This window comes from Athene cunicularia (assembly GCF_003259725.1).
Source record: "Athene cunicularia isolate RWA chromosome 1 unlocalized genomic scaffold, athCun1 chr1_part1, whole genome shotgun sequence".
Classification (NCBI taxonomy): Eukaryota; Metazoa; Chordata; class Aves; order Strigiformes; family Strigidae; genus Athene; species Athene cunicularia.
The window spans coordinates 111,378,173-111,394,572 of NW_020799091.1; the positions used below are offsets into that span (position 1 = coordinate 111,378,173).

The window sequence follows — 16,400 nt, forward strand, 5'->3', positions numbered from 1 at the left end:
AGGAAGGAAGGAAGGAAGGAAGGAAGGAAGGAAGGAAGGAAGGAAGGAAGGAAGGAAGGCTGGCTTCTTTCTTCTCTCTTATTGCTGTCTAACATAAATTCTATAGTCTGAAATCAGCAACTGTACCAGCATGCTCTTGTCCTTTGGATTATTTTAGTTACTAGTAATTACTTAAGCATTTTTAAAAGCCCAGGAACCTTGAATGCACAGTTTGGGGGTAACAATTATTTTCTGAGTTACTTCTTCACTCTCTCCTAAAACTCTGTCATTCTGTAGTAAGTTTCTGCAATGTTCTTAGTAACTCAGATTTTCTCTGCAAGTGGTTTTGTTGCCAGAGCATGTAATGATTACCAGAGCACACAATTATTTTCTTTTTCTTTGCTTCTTTTTTTCTTTTTTTCCTTTCTCTTTTAAACAATGTTTCTTCAGGAGCACACAATTTACAGGACATTCTTTCTGGAATAAAGTTTTAAAAGTATATGCTATCCAGATATGGGACTAAGTTATTGCCATTTAAGACAGCAGGTTAGGGAAAGCCAATCGACTTAGTAAAAGACTCTGTGTATCAAATTATGCCCAGGCAAATTTCTCTTTCTTTAAAAATACTGTATGAATGCACTTTAGTGTTCAGGCCACATTGTCATCTTGTCTTTTAGAATAAAACAAAGCAGGTAGTTATGTATCAGGAGTTAAAATGTTTTTTAATCTGTAATCAATATTTTATCACACTCTTAAGACTTTTCTTAGAAAATTAAAAAAAAAATAAAAATAGGGCTAACAACTTTTTCTGTAGTTTCCTCTTTCAAAATTTCCAGGACACTAACCTTCTATATGGTATCTGTGCTGAAAAGATAATTCATTCCTACTGAAAAGTTAGAAGAAACACTAGTTGCACAGTAATGCAGATACCTGTTTATGCCTGCTGAAATGCTGTTCACAGTATCATATTTTTTTTAAATTAGATTTAAAAGACAAGCTAATGACAGTTCATCTCCTGGGACAGATGTTTGCATTATTTCATATATAAATTAAGAGAGAAAGCCAGCAAGCTGATTCAGTATATTTAGATGTCTCATTGTACTGGCTTTTGTTTCTAATGTTTTAGTTCCTTTGCTAAGAAAGAAGAAGAAAATTAATGTATTCTCCCTACAGATGCAAGCTGCTATTTGAAGTAGTAAGTTGCTTGCCCTGTCACCCAAATATTTACTTTTTGGGTTTTTTTTCCTCTTAGGGCTTGATCCTTCTGAAGCCAATATTAAAAAAAAAAAAACACAAAAACCTGACTGATTTGAAAAAGCTTAAGATTTATTTCCTTTATTTCCTCTTATACAGTTTTGCAATTTTTGTGGGCTCTGGGTTGGCTGACATGGTGATGTAAAGGTAACAAATAAAAAACCTATGGCTTTTTGGTTCTACACAAGACTGAGAAGGATAAATCTCTTGCTATAGGCTTTCTGTGTAAGAACAGATATAACTGTAGGCTCTATTCTTTCCTTCGCATATGCTGATGAACTTAATTTACCTCATAGGGACACTGGGCAGCCAGGCTTGCAGGAGAAGGTGTAGTTGCTGTGCAAAAAGATTGCTAATTCACTGTTGTGAACCTCTTGTCCAGTCCCTATTCTCTATCCACACCCATTGCTTTTTATGGCTCTCTGATATACAGTGACATGAGTAGGCAATGCTTGCTGTACTGATACTGTGAAATTCTCTCAATTTATAACATAACTGTTTCCTAGAAAAAAAGACCTCTGCAGAAACAAAAGTAAAGAGAGGATAATGTTTTCTTGGTGCTTACAGGCACCAAGTCACATTTATAATTAGCCTGGTAAATTGATTAGAATATATAACCTAAGCATCAAATGGAAGTGTTGAACTCATTAAAGAGCTTTCATTTTAATTGCAAAAAGTAAAAAAGACTCCACAAACATAAACAAATAAACATGAGATGAACTCACACGATGAATGTTTCCAAACTGGACCAAATAATTATAATTATCCTGCATAATCTTGTCACATACTGAGATAAAAATCAGTTTTAAAATCTGTAAAAGCAGTTGAGCCATGATTTCTGAGTGTAAAAAAAAAAAAAAAAAAAAAAAAAATTGTGGCTAATGAGATACAAGCCTGTCAATTCTGCTGGAAAGCAGTATTGGTCCTTCACAAAGCACTGCAAAAACAAACTCTTGTAGAATATACTTAACTATAGCTCCATCTAGTCAAAATAGTTGAAATAATTTTGCTAACAAAGCTTCCTAGAATGAGCAGAGGCGCCGGCATACAGTATGGTGACAGTGATAACTAGATGCCACCTTCTTTTTGCAATAGCTTCACTGCTTATTGTAATTTATCTTTGTATAACCATGTAGTGTTTTCCACTGACACTTCTTGCTTCCTCTTCAGATACAAGAGAATTGTAATGTGGGCCATCAGTACTTTTTTCTTTTTTTCCCCCATTCTTTTTTTATTAACGTGTTCCAGACAGACAGTAAAATTGTTTCGCTTTCCTCAAAGTTTGATGGTGGAACAGAATGTAATTGTATATACTGTAGTGGATATATATGTGTCTGATTGACCTGACCTGCCAGTGGAGGGTAGAAGTACCACTGCCATCATTTCTTGTGAAGAAGGCAAGCAAGCCGGATGGGTAGTACTGTCTGTAGAAAGGTGATCATCTGAATCACATTCATGATCTTAACCATACATGTCAGTCACCTCAGTTAATACTAAAGTAGGAAGTAAATTGCACTGAACTTACCTTAAAAACTGTTTTCAGAAAAGTACATATTATTTACATGTTCTGCATTTTCTAGGAGTTTATAAAATATCCCTTCAATACTTACTAAGTAGCATTTGAGGGACTGATTTCTCTGATTCGAATAAAACTTATGTGAAAGATAAAACTTTCACCTCCTTCCCCTGTCCCATCTTACCTTTTTACCCACTCCCCACCCCCAGCTTACATTCCCACCTTCTGTTTCTTCAGCTAAATAGGAATAATTCCCACATTCCTGGCATTGATCAGCCTCCTGGTTTTTCTGCATTCTCTAAAAACTGAGGGGCAGCAAAAGCCTGAAGTACATGTGGATGCGTACTGTCAAGAGTGCTCTTGCCTCTGCAAGCCCAGCATCCCACCATCATCATGAAAACCCATATGATAGTTTTTCTCCTGGTGCATCTCCTAAAGCAAGTATCAGTATCTGCCCTTAGTACAAGTACCAAATCTGGGCATCTTTCCCATACCTGCAACCTGAAATAAGGAATTACAAGTGGTATTGTACTGCTAAAGTTTCTGGAGTGGTATGTAGTGACCTGGCTGCTTGTGCTTAAGGAAGAGAAGGGCTGCCAAATTGTTCTGGGAATGGAGAGGCCATCCAGTGGGAGGCAAATAAAAGCTTCTTGGTTTGTTCAGCTAGCAGAATGCAGACTAAAAAGGGATGTATCCAGGAAGTGCTTAATGCACTGATGAGCAGTGAAGGAAGTGCTTAGAGATTTTCCACTGGATGTTAAAATTTAATGGAAATTAATTAAGTAATATGCTACATTCTTTATTACTTTTTGCTCATGAATACTGACCATGTAGGAAATTTACTGTAGTAAAGAACAATTTTGTTAAGTATTGTTTGTTATTGCAATGAGTGCAGTTTTGTTACTGCCATCATCATTTTTCACAGAATCAGAATCAAAGAATCATCTAGGTTGGAAAAGACCTTGAAGATCATCCACTCCTACCATTAACCTAACACTAACAGTTCCCAACTACACCATATCCCTAAGCACTATGTCAGCCCGACTCTTAAACACCTCCAGGGATGGGGACTCCCCCACCTCCCTGGGCAGCCCATTCCAAAACCTAAAAACCCGTTCTGTAAAGAAATACTTCCTAGTATCTAGTCTAAACCTTCCCTGGCACAATTTGAAGCTATTACCTCTTGTCCTATCATTTGTTACTTGGTTAAAGAGACTCATCCCCAGCTCTCTGCAACCTCCTTTCAGGTAGCTGTAGAGGGCGATGAGGTCTCCCCTCAGCCTCCTCTTCTCCAGACTAAACCCCCCCAGTTCCCTCAGCCGCTCCTCGTACGACCTGTGCTCCAGACCCTGCACCAGCTCCGTTGCCCTTCTCTGGACACGCTCGAGTCATTCAATGTCCTTTTTGGAGTGAGGGGCCCAAAACTGAACACAGGAATCGAGGGGCGGCCTCAGCAGTGCCGAGTCCAGGGGTCAGATCCCTTCCCTGTCCCTGCTGGCCACGCTAGTGCTGACACAAGCCAGGATGCCATTGGCCTTCTTGGCCCCCTGGGCACACTGCTGGCTCCTGTTCAGCCGGCTGTCAATCAACACCCCCAGGTCCCTCTCTGACTGGCAGCTCTCCAGCCACTCCTCCCCAAGCCTGTAGCGCTGCTGGGGGTTGTTGTGGCCCAAGGGCAGCCCCCGGCATTTGGCCTTATGGAAACTCCTCCAGTTGGGCTCAGCCCATGGCTCCAGCCTGTCCAGGTCTCTCTGCAGAGCCTCCCTGCCCTCGAGCAGATCAACATTCCCACCCAACTGGGTGTCATCTGCAAACTGACTGAGGGTGCACTCGATCCCTTGTCCAGATCATCAATAAAGACGTTAAAGAGGAGTGGCCCCAAAACCAAGCCCTGGGGGACACCACTCGTGACCGGCCACCAGCTGGATTTAACTCCGTTCACCACAACTTTCCGGGCCTGACCATCCAGCCAGATTTATACCCAACGAAGTGTGTGCCCATCCATGCCATGAGCAGGCAGTTTCCCCAGGAGAAAGCTGTGAGAAGCTGTGTCAAAGGCTTTGCTAAAATCAAGGTAAACTACATCCACAGCCTTTCCCTCATCCAATAAGCAGGTCGCCCTGTTGTAGAAGGAGATAAAGTTTGTCAGGCAGGACCTGCCTTTCATAAACCCATACTGACTGGGCCTGATCCCCTGGTTGTCCATTATATGACTTTTAACGGCACTCGAGATGACCTGCTCCATGACCTTCCCAGGCATCGAGGTCAGACTGACAGGTCTATAGTTTCCTGGATCCCCTTTTCTCCCTTTCTTGTAGATGGGTGTCACATTTACCACCCTCCAGTCCAACGGGACCTCCCCAGTTAGCCATGATTTCAGGTAAACCATGGCAAGAAGCTTGGTGAGCACATCTGCCAACTCTTTCAGCACCCTTGGGTGTAACCCATCCTGTCCCACAGACTTGTGTGCATCCAAGGGGTGTAGCAGGTCTCTGACCACCTCCTCTTCAACTGTGCTGATCTCAGTTTGCTTCCCCTCCCCATCTCCCAGCTCAAGAGGCTGGGTGTCCAGGGAACAGCCAGTTCCACTGCTAAAGACTGAGACAAAGTAGGCATTGGGCACCTCAGCCTTTTCCTCATCTTTAGTTACCATGTTTCCCTCTGCATCCAGTAAAGGAGGGAGATTCTCCCTCATACTCCTTTTGCTGTTAATGAATTTATAGCAACATTCTTTATTACCTTTAACAGTTGTAGCCAAGTTGAGCTCTAGCTGTGCTTTGGCTCTCCTGATGTTCTCCCTGCACAGCTTCACTACATCTTTATAGTCTTCATGAGAGACCTGGCCCCTCTTCCAAAGGCAATAGATTCTCCTTTTGTTCTTGAGATCCAGCCAAAGGTCCCTGTTTAGCCAGGCCGATGTCCTTCCCTGCCTGTTTGTTTTTCGGCACATGGGAAGAGTCTGCTCCTGTGCCTTTAAGACTTTGCTCTTGAGTTATGACCATCCTTCCTGGACTCCCATTTCCTTCAGGACAGCCTCCCAAGGGATTTTGTTAATCAGTCTTTTGAACGGGTCAGAGTTAACCCTGTGGAAGTCTAAGGTGGCAGTTTTACTAACCCCTCTCTTTGTTTCCTGAAGGATCAAAAATTCGATCATCTTGTGATCACTGTACCCTAGACGGCCTCCAACCTTTTGGTTTTCAACAAGCAAAATTAAGTACAATGCAAGAATTTTTGTATTTGTGACATTGGTGAATCTGATTCAGAAATTAAAGAGATTTAGGTAAACTTGGATTCATTCCTAAAATCTGGAAGTTGTCTTAAAATTCTTGGAAATCGACTTTTTGATTATATTTCTTGATGTTGTCCAATATTTGCACATCCCTTATCAAAAAATTCCACAAATACATTTATATATTTTTTTAATTAACTTGATTAGAAAGGAGCTATGTTTAAATGAGGATAATAGAAATAGTCTTAAATCATTTGTAGAGTTAGTATAGAAGTGTTGTTTAGCATTATATATGCACAAACCAAAGATACATGTGAATTGAACAATATATGCAATGAAAGCATTTATTTTATCAGCTTCACGTCCCTGTTCCCCATAAGTACATTTCTCTGTCCCATATCAGCAGCAGTATGGGCTGACATTAGGTGAGAGAGTGGAAACATGTATATAAAAAGTGAAAAAAAAAAAATTGTATACTTTTAAATCCAAATCTTTTTACAAATTGAAGAAGCATCATTGTTTCTTTTGTGTAGATTGGTTAGCAAAGCATAGATTAAATAGATTGCCTGAGGTCATGTGAGAAGTCAGTGATAGATTTAGGAATGTTTTTCAAATATTTGCAAAATTTTGAAATCTGAGATTCCCCTTAATTTCATGGGATTGTGTCTGACTGCCATCACCACTGTTAAAGGAGATACGGATATTAGTTTCTATTTTAATTTTATGCCTTAACAGAAACTTCTATCATGCTCTGTTTTAAAACAAAGTTTTATTAGGAATTAATTTCTTTCAGTATGCTTTTTGAATATATTTATAAATGAATATGTGACAAATTTAATATTTTCATTACTTCTTAAATTACAGTTATGTCTGGAAAAGGTAATCATAATCTTTAAAATCTTTTAAACTCCTGTAAGGCCTTTGACTTGAAATAGCATGACAGCTTGAATAATAACCAAAACTTTTTAAAAACCAACCTTACAAGCATTAAGCAGATCAGACCTGTTTGAAAAAATAGGGCGAAAGTGTAATGATAAATAAGAACTCGCCATTGAACAGTCATGTTTCTGTGTATTTGTCTGCATAGGAAAACGCAACTTCTACTGTACTATTTAGATGTTTTTCAGAGTTGGTTTTTAGAAACACCCTGGAAGACACAATTTGTTGCCAGCAGTGTTTGCAGATGCCACAAAGACTGTGGATATATGAAATAATAAAGAGCACAGGTCACTGGGCTCAGAGAAAGATATGTTTCAGTGCAGGGAAACACAGGGTTGTACATCTATGAGCTACAGGCAAGAATATTAGTTTGTCGGTTTGTCTTTGGAGTGGTGTCTGAGAAAAAACGCCAGCATCACGGTAGCCTGTCCATCAAACTTGGGTCCCCATCTGACTCTGAGGCCAGTGGGACTCATTTAGGTGCGCAAACAGGAATATGAAGTGCTGGTAGAGAAGTGGCGTCACCTCTGTAGTTTTTCCTTCTGTGAGTGCTACAGTGGAGTTTCCAGGTCTGGGCTCCACACTTGAGAAAAAAAAGATGACAGATTGAAGAGGGAACCGAGAAGAGCCACAGAGTAATTTAAGGATTAGAAAAATATGATTTTTACAGAAAGATTTAGGAGCTCAATTTATTTAGATTGTCAAAGAGAAGGTTAATGGGTGATATGATCACAGTCTCTAAGTGCCTACAAAAGAAGGAGAAATTTGATAATAGAGGGCTCTTCAGAGCAAGGAAAAAGATATAACGAGAGCCAGTGGATGCTAGGTGCTACAATGAGACAAATTCAGACCAGGAGTAAAATTCTGTTTTCTTGTTAAAACAATGATAACCATTGCTCTCTGAAATAAATTACCGAAGGTGCTGCTAAGTTTTCCATTGCTACACTTCTTAAGGTGGAGTGCTTTTGTTAGAGGACATGTCTTGTTCAATCTCTGCTTCACAGAGTTAAGGAAGAAATTAAGAAATGGGAATTTAGTAACTATATTAAGAACCATTCATACTAGAGAACCACTAGAGGAAACATTGGCAACATCCAGTTGTTTAAATGATGATGAAAACTATATTTCTTTTAACATACTGGCCTCAATCTGGCAGGACCTTTAGGCTTGCCTTCTTACTGAAGGCTCATCACCAAACATTCTTGATTTAATGGGACTGCTTCCATGGATCAGAACCAGCGTACTCAATGCTGGGAGTATAAATATTTTTTTTTTACAATGGTAATAAGTTATCCCAGGCATACTGGTTTTTCCAAAGCAAATCCCTTGGGGAATGATGATGTGATTCCAGGCAGTGGCCTCCAGCCTTGGGTTGCTGCACTGCAGCGGGAGCCTGCTGCCCCTGCAGCCCAACGGTGGTAGCTGACATGGCTGGGAACAGTTTGTCTGCATCAGTGGTGGCCTGGGTTCCTCATCTCACTAAGCGATTCCATGGGCTGGCGGCTTCTCTGGCATCCATCCTGGGCACGCGCTACCTACCTACTTAGCAGAGATGAGGCCTCCCCCACAAAATACTGTCAGTCCCTCCAGGAACCAGATCTAATCATTAGCGGCCTAAAGCCACTTCTTTGACACTTATAATGCTGCGTAAAATGGCACAATGTTGATGCTTTCTATAATGGTCATCTGTCTGGTATGGGCTTTTCCTATCTCCTCCAAGTCCTTTCAGCACCAAAGTTCCTACTTCAATAATCCAAGGTAGATGCTGATAGAAGCACTAAAGTAAAACTCATAAATGTTTCTTTGTCCCGGTTTTCCCATCACTTACTAATAATTTTGGTCTTTATTAAGAGGTGTGCAGTATCCATTCTTTTGGCCTTGCTTTTTCTCTTTTTCTCTGTTGCACACAGGCTCCCTTCTTTCCACTTGGGCTAGTTTTCAGATTAAATGTCTCATTTTCTCTGTGCCTCTTTCTCCACTACAAGCTTTCTATGAAGCTATGTGCATCATCTCCAGATCCACAAAGCTTCAATGTTGTTAGGGGATAGGATGAATGCTTTGGTTTCACTTTTACATGCCAGATTAATTCCTGTCAAAACATCAGCACATAGATGACCTCTTATGGTTTCCATTTAAATGGTTGATCATAAAAAATTACCTACTAACCAGTCTTCTGGACAAACAAGTCTGTGACTTGACAATCATTAGCAAATACATATACACTGACACCCTCATGATAAAACCTGTAATATCAGAAAAATGATATGGGGTAATTCTGGGGAGATCTCCAAAATCGTGTTAATAGGGTCCTAAGTCATTGCAGCGGTTCTTTATTATGCTGTCTTCCATTCCTCATCTTTAATGTAAATGACAGATTTCACTGTGCTAGTCTCTGGCACTGAATTCTGTTTAATGGTTCTTGTATGCAAAAAATATTTTAGTCTACATAGCCTCTTATCCACAACTCATACTTTAGAAGGTTATTTCTTTGGTAAGATGCCTGTAATTTAGTGGAAGTAATAACAGGCTGTGTGCATTTTTCTGGACTTTTAAAATTCTAATTTAAGCGATAAGCAATTTATGCAATACCTTGAGGTTCCTTGACACATTGGAATTGAAAGAGGAGAAATGGAAGGAAATGACAAATCTTTTCTGTTTTCTTTTTTTTTTCCATCCTTGTTTATGATTTTTCACTCATCAAGTATTTCTCAGCGTGTGGTTTTCAAGAAGCAGGGTTTGATTAATGAAGTGTCAGATACAGAGGATGTCATGAGAATTTTGGCATTTATTGTTTGCACCATTTAAATTAGGCATGGTGTTTTCAATATTCCTTATTTTTTATTTACTATATCTGTTATCCTGTTGATAGTAAATACCCTCTTATAGTAAATATCAGTACATAGTAAATTTCAATCTTTAAACATCTGCAGGAAGTTGATATTTGTAGAAAAATTATACCAGTTACTCAGATTTGCATTTTGATTAAAATCCTTTATTTATTTAAGCCAAGACAGTGGAGAGTATTAGACTACCTAAATGTTAATTGTTTTAATGATGCAGATGCTTATGTAGCAGGCCTAAGGCCATCAAAATTATTTTACATAGGGAAATGGACAGCTGTCAAAACCTGGGTAGAACTATATTTTTGGCAATATCAGCAGGTCAAATAGAAGTTCAGTTGTTAATCTTTTATTTAATAATTCCTTACTCTGGTCATCTGAAAACCTGTATAATAGACAATAGACTTCTATATTATCATGTTTTCCATATAGAAGGTAGTCCTCAGTTTAACTTAGGTGGAAACAGCTGATGAGAGAGGATGTTTCTCTGAAGGCTTTATGCTGGATTTTTGATTCCTTATTGGTATAACTAGTGGATATTGTATATATATAATTTCCTTGATGACATGTCTATGAGCTTGTTTGCTCCTGTGGGACGGTAGATATTTTCACTTGTGACACATCCCACTTGAATGTCAATCTCAGTATTTTATTTCTTATGCTAACTGCTCTACCTGCACTTGAACAATTCTTGTTTTAACAGAACCTATTTGAAGAGAGGGGAATAAAGAAGCATATATTTGATTTAGACTATTGGATTGTCTTTCTTTTGTATTGTGTTCTTGAGTAAATTAATATATCTCCCAGAAGATGATGTGTTTTTCTTATTATTGAAGAACTCTTCTTTTCCCACCCATGTTAAAAATTACTTCCATGTTTTTGCTGTGCTCTCTTCTTGTGATACTGTTTGTCAGAATGTGTTGTGCGGTTTGACAAGGGGTGTGCTATTTCTCACAATACATAAACACTTTAGTCTAACTATGCTGTTGAAAATGCTTGTGATTCAAGAACCTGTGTGATACTGCTCCTGTATTGTGTAGAGGTATTTGGAAATCTTCCCAGTGACTTTTCAGCAAGCACTTAATGTGATTCATAATGCTCTGGGATAGAATCACAGATGTGAAAGAGACCTACTACATCATAACTTCCATTTTCATATGAGATCAGGTTATATTCCCTCAACAGAGGATGCATCGATTATTAGATTCACACTACATTTGGTCTTCAACAACTTTCCAAACCTGACAGAAAAAACCTTGTCCTGAGAGTTCTTTAAAAAGCATAAAAAGAAACAGAGAATCAAGACTGCCCTTTCCCTCTATTTTAAAAAACCTGTGTGGATTTTTATGTTATGCTTTCAGTGAAATTTTCAACAGCCATTCAACTATATCATCTGTACTAAGACATCCATGTAGGTATGTAGCACATGAGCCCTATGCAGAGGCATATCCTGAATGTATAGCGATGTCTGAGGAGATAAAATTGCAGAGTACTTCTTTGGAACTAATTTGTGTGATTTACGGGGGGTAAAACAGACAGAGGGGGAAAAAAAAATCGTTATTTCTTAATTAATCTATCCGTTTCTCATTTTTTTTTTTTTTTTTTTTTTTTTTTTTCAGTTTAATGTACTACCTTTCTTTGGTCAGAATAGATCACACTGAATACAGGCTCTGTCATGTGGGAAACTGCTGCAATAAATTCAGTTCTACAACTTAAATCCTTTCTTTTTTTCTCTTATCCACTTCCCTTCTCCATCCCTCCCCTCCCTCCTCAGGCAGCCAAGGGCAGTTTCCACTTACACAGAACGTCACGGTTGTTGAAGGGGGAACAGCAAATTTGACCTGCAGGGTCGATCAAAATGATAACACCTCCCTCCAGTGGTCAAATCCAGCTCAACAGACACTGTACTTCGATGACAAGAAAGGTAAATCGTTGCCTAAACTTATGGTTCTGCATAATTTTTTCTAAGAAATAAATGTTTAAAACCATTTCCCTTTAATATTTTAATGTGAGAATATTTGCTAGGGATATGTGTTTTCAGATATAACTGTTTTATAATCTTTTTTGGAGGAGAGTTCACTGAAGTAGTCTCTTGTGTATAAAATTGTATTTTATTATTAAAGGAAAAGAATAATATTTGAAATTCTTATTGCAAGCTAATTTGGAAAACATAGTTGCAAAATAACTTGAAAGAGCATTTATGGGTGATGAGAGGCTAGCAATGGAAGAAGCAGTCCATAAACCTTGTGACTTGCCTTTATTAGTGTGTCTGTGTGTATGCAAATATATATATATTTTTTTTATATATATATATATATATATATGTATGTATATAATCCCACTATTTGCTTCAGGTGTACTGCAGTTTGGTTGTTAGTGCAATATGCAGTTACTGTGGTAGGTGTTCTTAATAGCTAATAAAAATGCTCTGGTTTAGTGCCCTGATTTTTCCAATTATACTGTGCACAGATTTTTTAATTTTAATTAAATTAGAGGGGAAAAAGATGTAATATGTCTATTCCTTAAACAACAAGAAGGGCATTATCATGGCAGTAGCATATATTTCTCAGATGTTTATCTTAATCTGAAATTTAAAAGTATTACATTTTATATAATAGAATGTTAACATAAAGAGTACATTAGATTCCATAAGGAAATTAAAACTGAAGTTATGAGGAATAAATTCACCACTTGGCTTCAGAAAAGCAAAAGCTTTGGTGTTGATTTCGGTGGTACAGAAGTTCAGCAGTATTTTATACTTAACTCTACTGCTTGAATTTATTCTGAAAGGTGCTACATACTCTAGAACATATTTTAACAAGTGCAGTTATTCCTCTGCTTAAAATTAAAGAAGTGCTGTCCAAATGCTTTGCTGAATGATTACAAGACTTTGAAACACCTTGTAGGACTGAAAATGCTTTGTGGATCTGTGCACTTCAATAAAAGTAGAGTCTGAAACCTGTCATTTTATACCTGCAGAAACTGCAATCAAAATATGGGGGTTTGCTATTAATATAATAGCTGAATAGAATCTCTTGATGGTGTTGAAGTGGTTCCTTTCTCTTTTATCTAATTTCCTGTAGAGTGTAATCATTTGATTTGCAATTTCTTTGAAATCATAAGTACCTTTTGAATGTAGAATTGAAGATGAGAGGTTTATAAGGTGCAAACTTTTGAGCTGTATGTCTAGTCCTGTAACCTTTACTCATATGGACCCTTTATTTTAGCTGTAATTGTTAGTGATTTGGGATGGGTAAATAATGTCTGCAAAACTAAAAGCAGAGAGAACTTTTCTGTAGATAAAGAACATCAATACTCACAAAATCTATATCTTTATTTATAAAATAAGTGACATTTTAAAGGGTGCCGAGAAGGACGTGGGAGGACTACAAATAGATTAATTTGAACTTTGTAACCATTTTGGTGTGAATTGAATTTTCTGTGTACTTTAGCTAAATCTGTACTTTTACAATGAATAATTGAAGTTTGTATTACTTTTTAATATAATGAATTGAAGCAATAGAATTTGAATTGTATGCAGCATAGTAAGTACTTAGAAGCAATTTATATTCCCCACAGGAAGTGTGAGGAGCTGAAGTGTGTAAATTTAAAGGACTGCACTCTTTATTGAACTTTTAGCTTGTCCCAAGACTTTAAGGAATACTTGATGATTCATTTTACAGAGGATTACTGTACATCTGTTAGACAGGAATTGTCTTTATGTGGTCAAGAACTTTAGGTTCTACAATCAGAGTTATTTAGTCTTTCTTACATTGGCAAAGCTTTGTATTCTGTGTGAGATTTCCAGATTTGAGTATACCGAGGGGAGTGAGCAGTGCATCCAAGTCCTACATAAAAATCACTGTCATTTCAGAAAATGAAGTTACAGCTTTTATTGGCAATTTTTTTCTGCATGTATGTGTATGTGTTCTTAAAAGCAAGAAAGAGTTTTCCTTTACACACTTTTGACGCTTGTGTTACTGAGCCAAAATGGAGACAGATATTTATGGCTCTGGTATCTTGATGGTTTTCTCAGTAAATGATGGCAAGCGCAACTGTAAAGGCTTACTCTTTTTTTTTTCTTCCTTTCCCACTTCTCCCAGCCAGGCATACAATTTGGCTATAAAAAGCAGCTTCCTACTAGATCTAGTCATTACGTTTAATTTATTGAGAACAGTGCCTCAGCCAGAATCTTTCAAACCTGTCTCTTAATGTCAGCCAAAACCAACCGTCAGATCTTATTTCTCCCTTCAACACCATGAAAACTGCTGTTTAATAGCTATGTTTCTCAAACCCTGAAAATTCATAAAAACTGTTGAGTAGGTGTAGGGTACACAATGGTGTAGGGTTAAGTTCTGTGTAAGAAACAGAACCTTACAAGAGGAGCACCACCAGTAGTGTTTATGGATCATCAGAGCTGAGTAACTGCGAATGTTACCATGTTCAGAATTAAGTAAAATTTACGTGCCTTTACTTCCCTTCAGTAACTTATTTTCTATATATGTACTCATAAGAATAACACACATTGTAATGACAGTATATTTCTTTTATGTCTGGACACCTTTCTGTTGATTGTTCTCTGTTTTAATAATTAGAGAGTCAGGTAGTAAAACAAAGGGAGGCAGGTAAGTATCAAAAGAGGGTCCAAACTGCAGCAGAAGGTGAGGGAGATGACAGCTGTCAACATATGGCAGAATGGGTGCCAAAAATAAAGCAAATTATCCATGCAGTGAAAAGCCCTCTGCCGCTAGATTGTCCTTGGTGGGACCCCTTTCATGTTCACGCTTCTTTTTCAAGCAAGTTGGTTCCCCTGTCTTTCAAAACCATTTTCTGAACAAAATAGAACTTGCCATGGGCCAAGAAAAATAGAGTAACTTGGTCACTTGGAGGGAATATCTGCTTCCCAGTCCCTATGGTTTTCAACAAGAGGTTTATTATTAGTCACCATTTTATTCAAAACACATTACATATATTATGAAAAGCACGTTCATGTCATTTTGCTTTCTTCTGAACTGTGGTGCAATCATTGACATTGAAGTTAGGAGTCATATTCTTCCTTTTTCTGTTTTAGATATTCTAAATGAGTATGGAAATGCAATGAGCCAAATATACTAATACCAAAGCTACATTGTTAAAATTATCCTTCTGGTTTTCCTCACATACTGCCATGGGCATATGTTTTTAAGTACAGGTTTTGCTCAGTTAGGAGGATTTTGTGGCTAGTAAAGAACAGTTCCTCCTGGACCCTCCCAGCAATATAATATTTTTTTAATATTTGTGAAGGAGATAAGGACTATTTTTAACTTGAGACATTTTTGGCACCTAGCCTATACAGTCTTATGATGATATAGATAGAAAATTAGTAGAGTTTTGTTTCAGAAAAGGCAATGCTATAAATTTTGTGAAAATGAAGCAACAATTTCAGAGGTTGTTTCCAGGTCCTCATCACTTGAAGTAGTTGATTTGGTCTTTGTTGTAAATTTAGGGCTAAAATGTGTTTAACTCATTGGGGTGATGAGATTTGATGGAGGAAAGAAATTCTATTTTCCCACAGGAAAAAATAAGTTATAGCTTTATTTTATTAGATAAGCAAGGTAAAACAGTTGCTTCCCTCCAACTCTTACTTTGACGTTCTAAAATATAGTAAAGCTGTAACTAACTTCGTTTTCATTATTATTTTAACATACAGTAGCTAAAATACGTGACAATACAAATGTTTGATCTTGTGGGTTTGGTCTCATTGATGACCTGCCTCTTTCAGCAGCTGTCTCTTTGTTGTCCTTTCTGCTACTTTTTTATTTCTGGTTCCTCTACCTTGTAGCTTCAAGGACATTGTGTATTAATTTGATTTTTAACTCCTCTTCTTTGATTTTAAGCATAAAATCATTACCTGACAGTAAAAAATAGATAGTCTAGTTGTATAAATGGATAAATGGTCTTAAATTTTAATAGGCTTAATAACCTTACCAAGACCCCCCCCTTTGGTTTCCCACTCCCCAGACAGAATTTTAAAGATTGTGTCTTCCTGGAAAATATGAATTCACAACTCACCCTGAGCAAGTTCAGATTCTTTGGAAACAAATGCAAATTGCATGCTGCACATGAAACGAGTATTTCCCTACACAATTTTCAATTAAAATGAATAATTGCCATAGAAACCTCTGTATCACTTTATGCACCCAAGTACCTATAATTATATAGCTGCTTTTGGAAGAAGCACAATGTGCAACAATGTAGAACTGGCAGATATGATTTCAAATTAATATAGGTTATTTTATTTTATCTTCACTGGTGGTACTTCTTAAGGATTTTGAGTGGGCAATAAACACAGAGAGACATAAGTATGAATGCAGATGTATAACAAAAAGGGTGTAGCATGGAAACACAGAGATGATTGATAAAGAAAGGCTGAAAAGAACCTTCATTCAGCTTGCTATAGCCTCGCATTCCCTTTCGGTAGTGAATATAGATACATATGGAACAGGATATTGACTTGTAAAGGAGACATGTACAACTGAACAATGGCTGTTGATGTCAAAGGTGTTTAATCTCATCAATATAATAATGTGCAATCAGACTATAAAAAGAGAAATGGAACATGGTGTATACATACCTAACAGTTTTTCTTAGTCAGACAAGTTCA

At 37.6% G+C, this 16,400-nt stretch overlaps 1 protein-coding gene across 1 annotated transcript in view; it reads left to right on the plus strand.

Moving 5' to 3' along the window:
* The window catches only part of CADM2 (cell adhesion molecule 2), a 359,573-nt gene that overhangs the window by 152,443 nt on the left and 190,730 nt on the right, over nucleotides 1-16,400 (plus strand). The window contains exon 3 of the mRNA XM_026868442.1: nucleotides 11,532-11,681. Coding sequence (XP_026724243.1) covers nucleotides 11,532-11,681 — 150 coding nt within the window. The remainder of the gene's footprint in view (nucleotides 1-11,531; nucleotides 11,682-16,400) is intronic.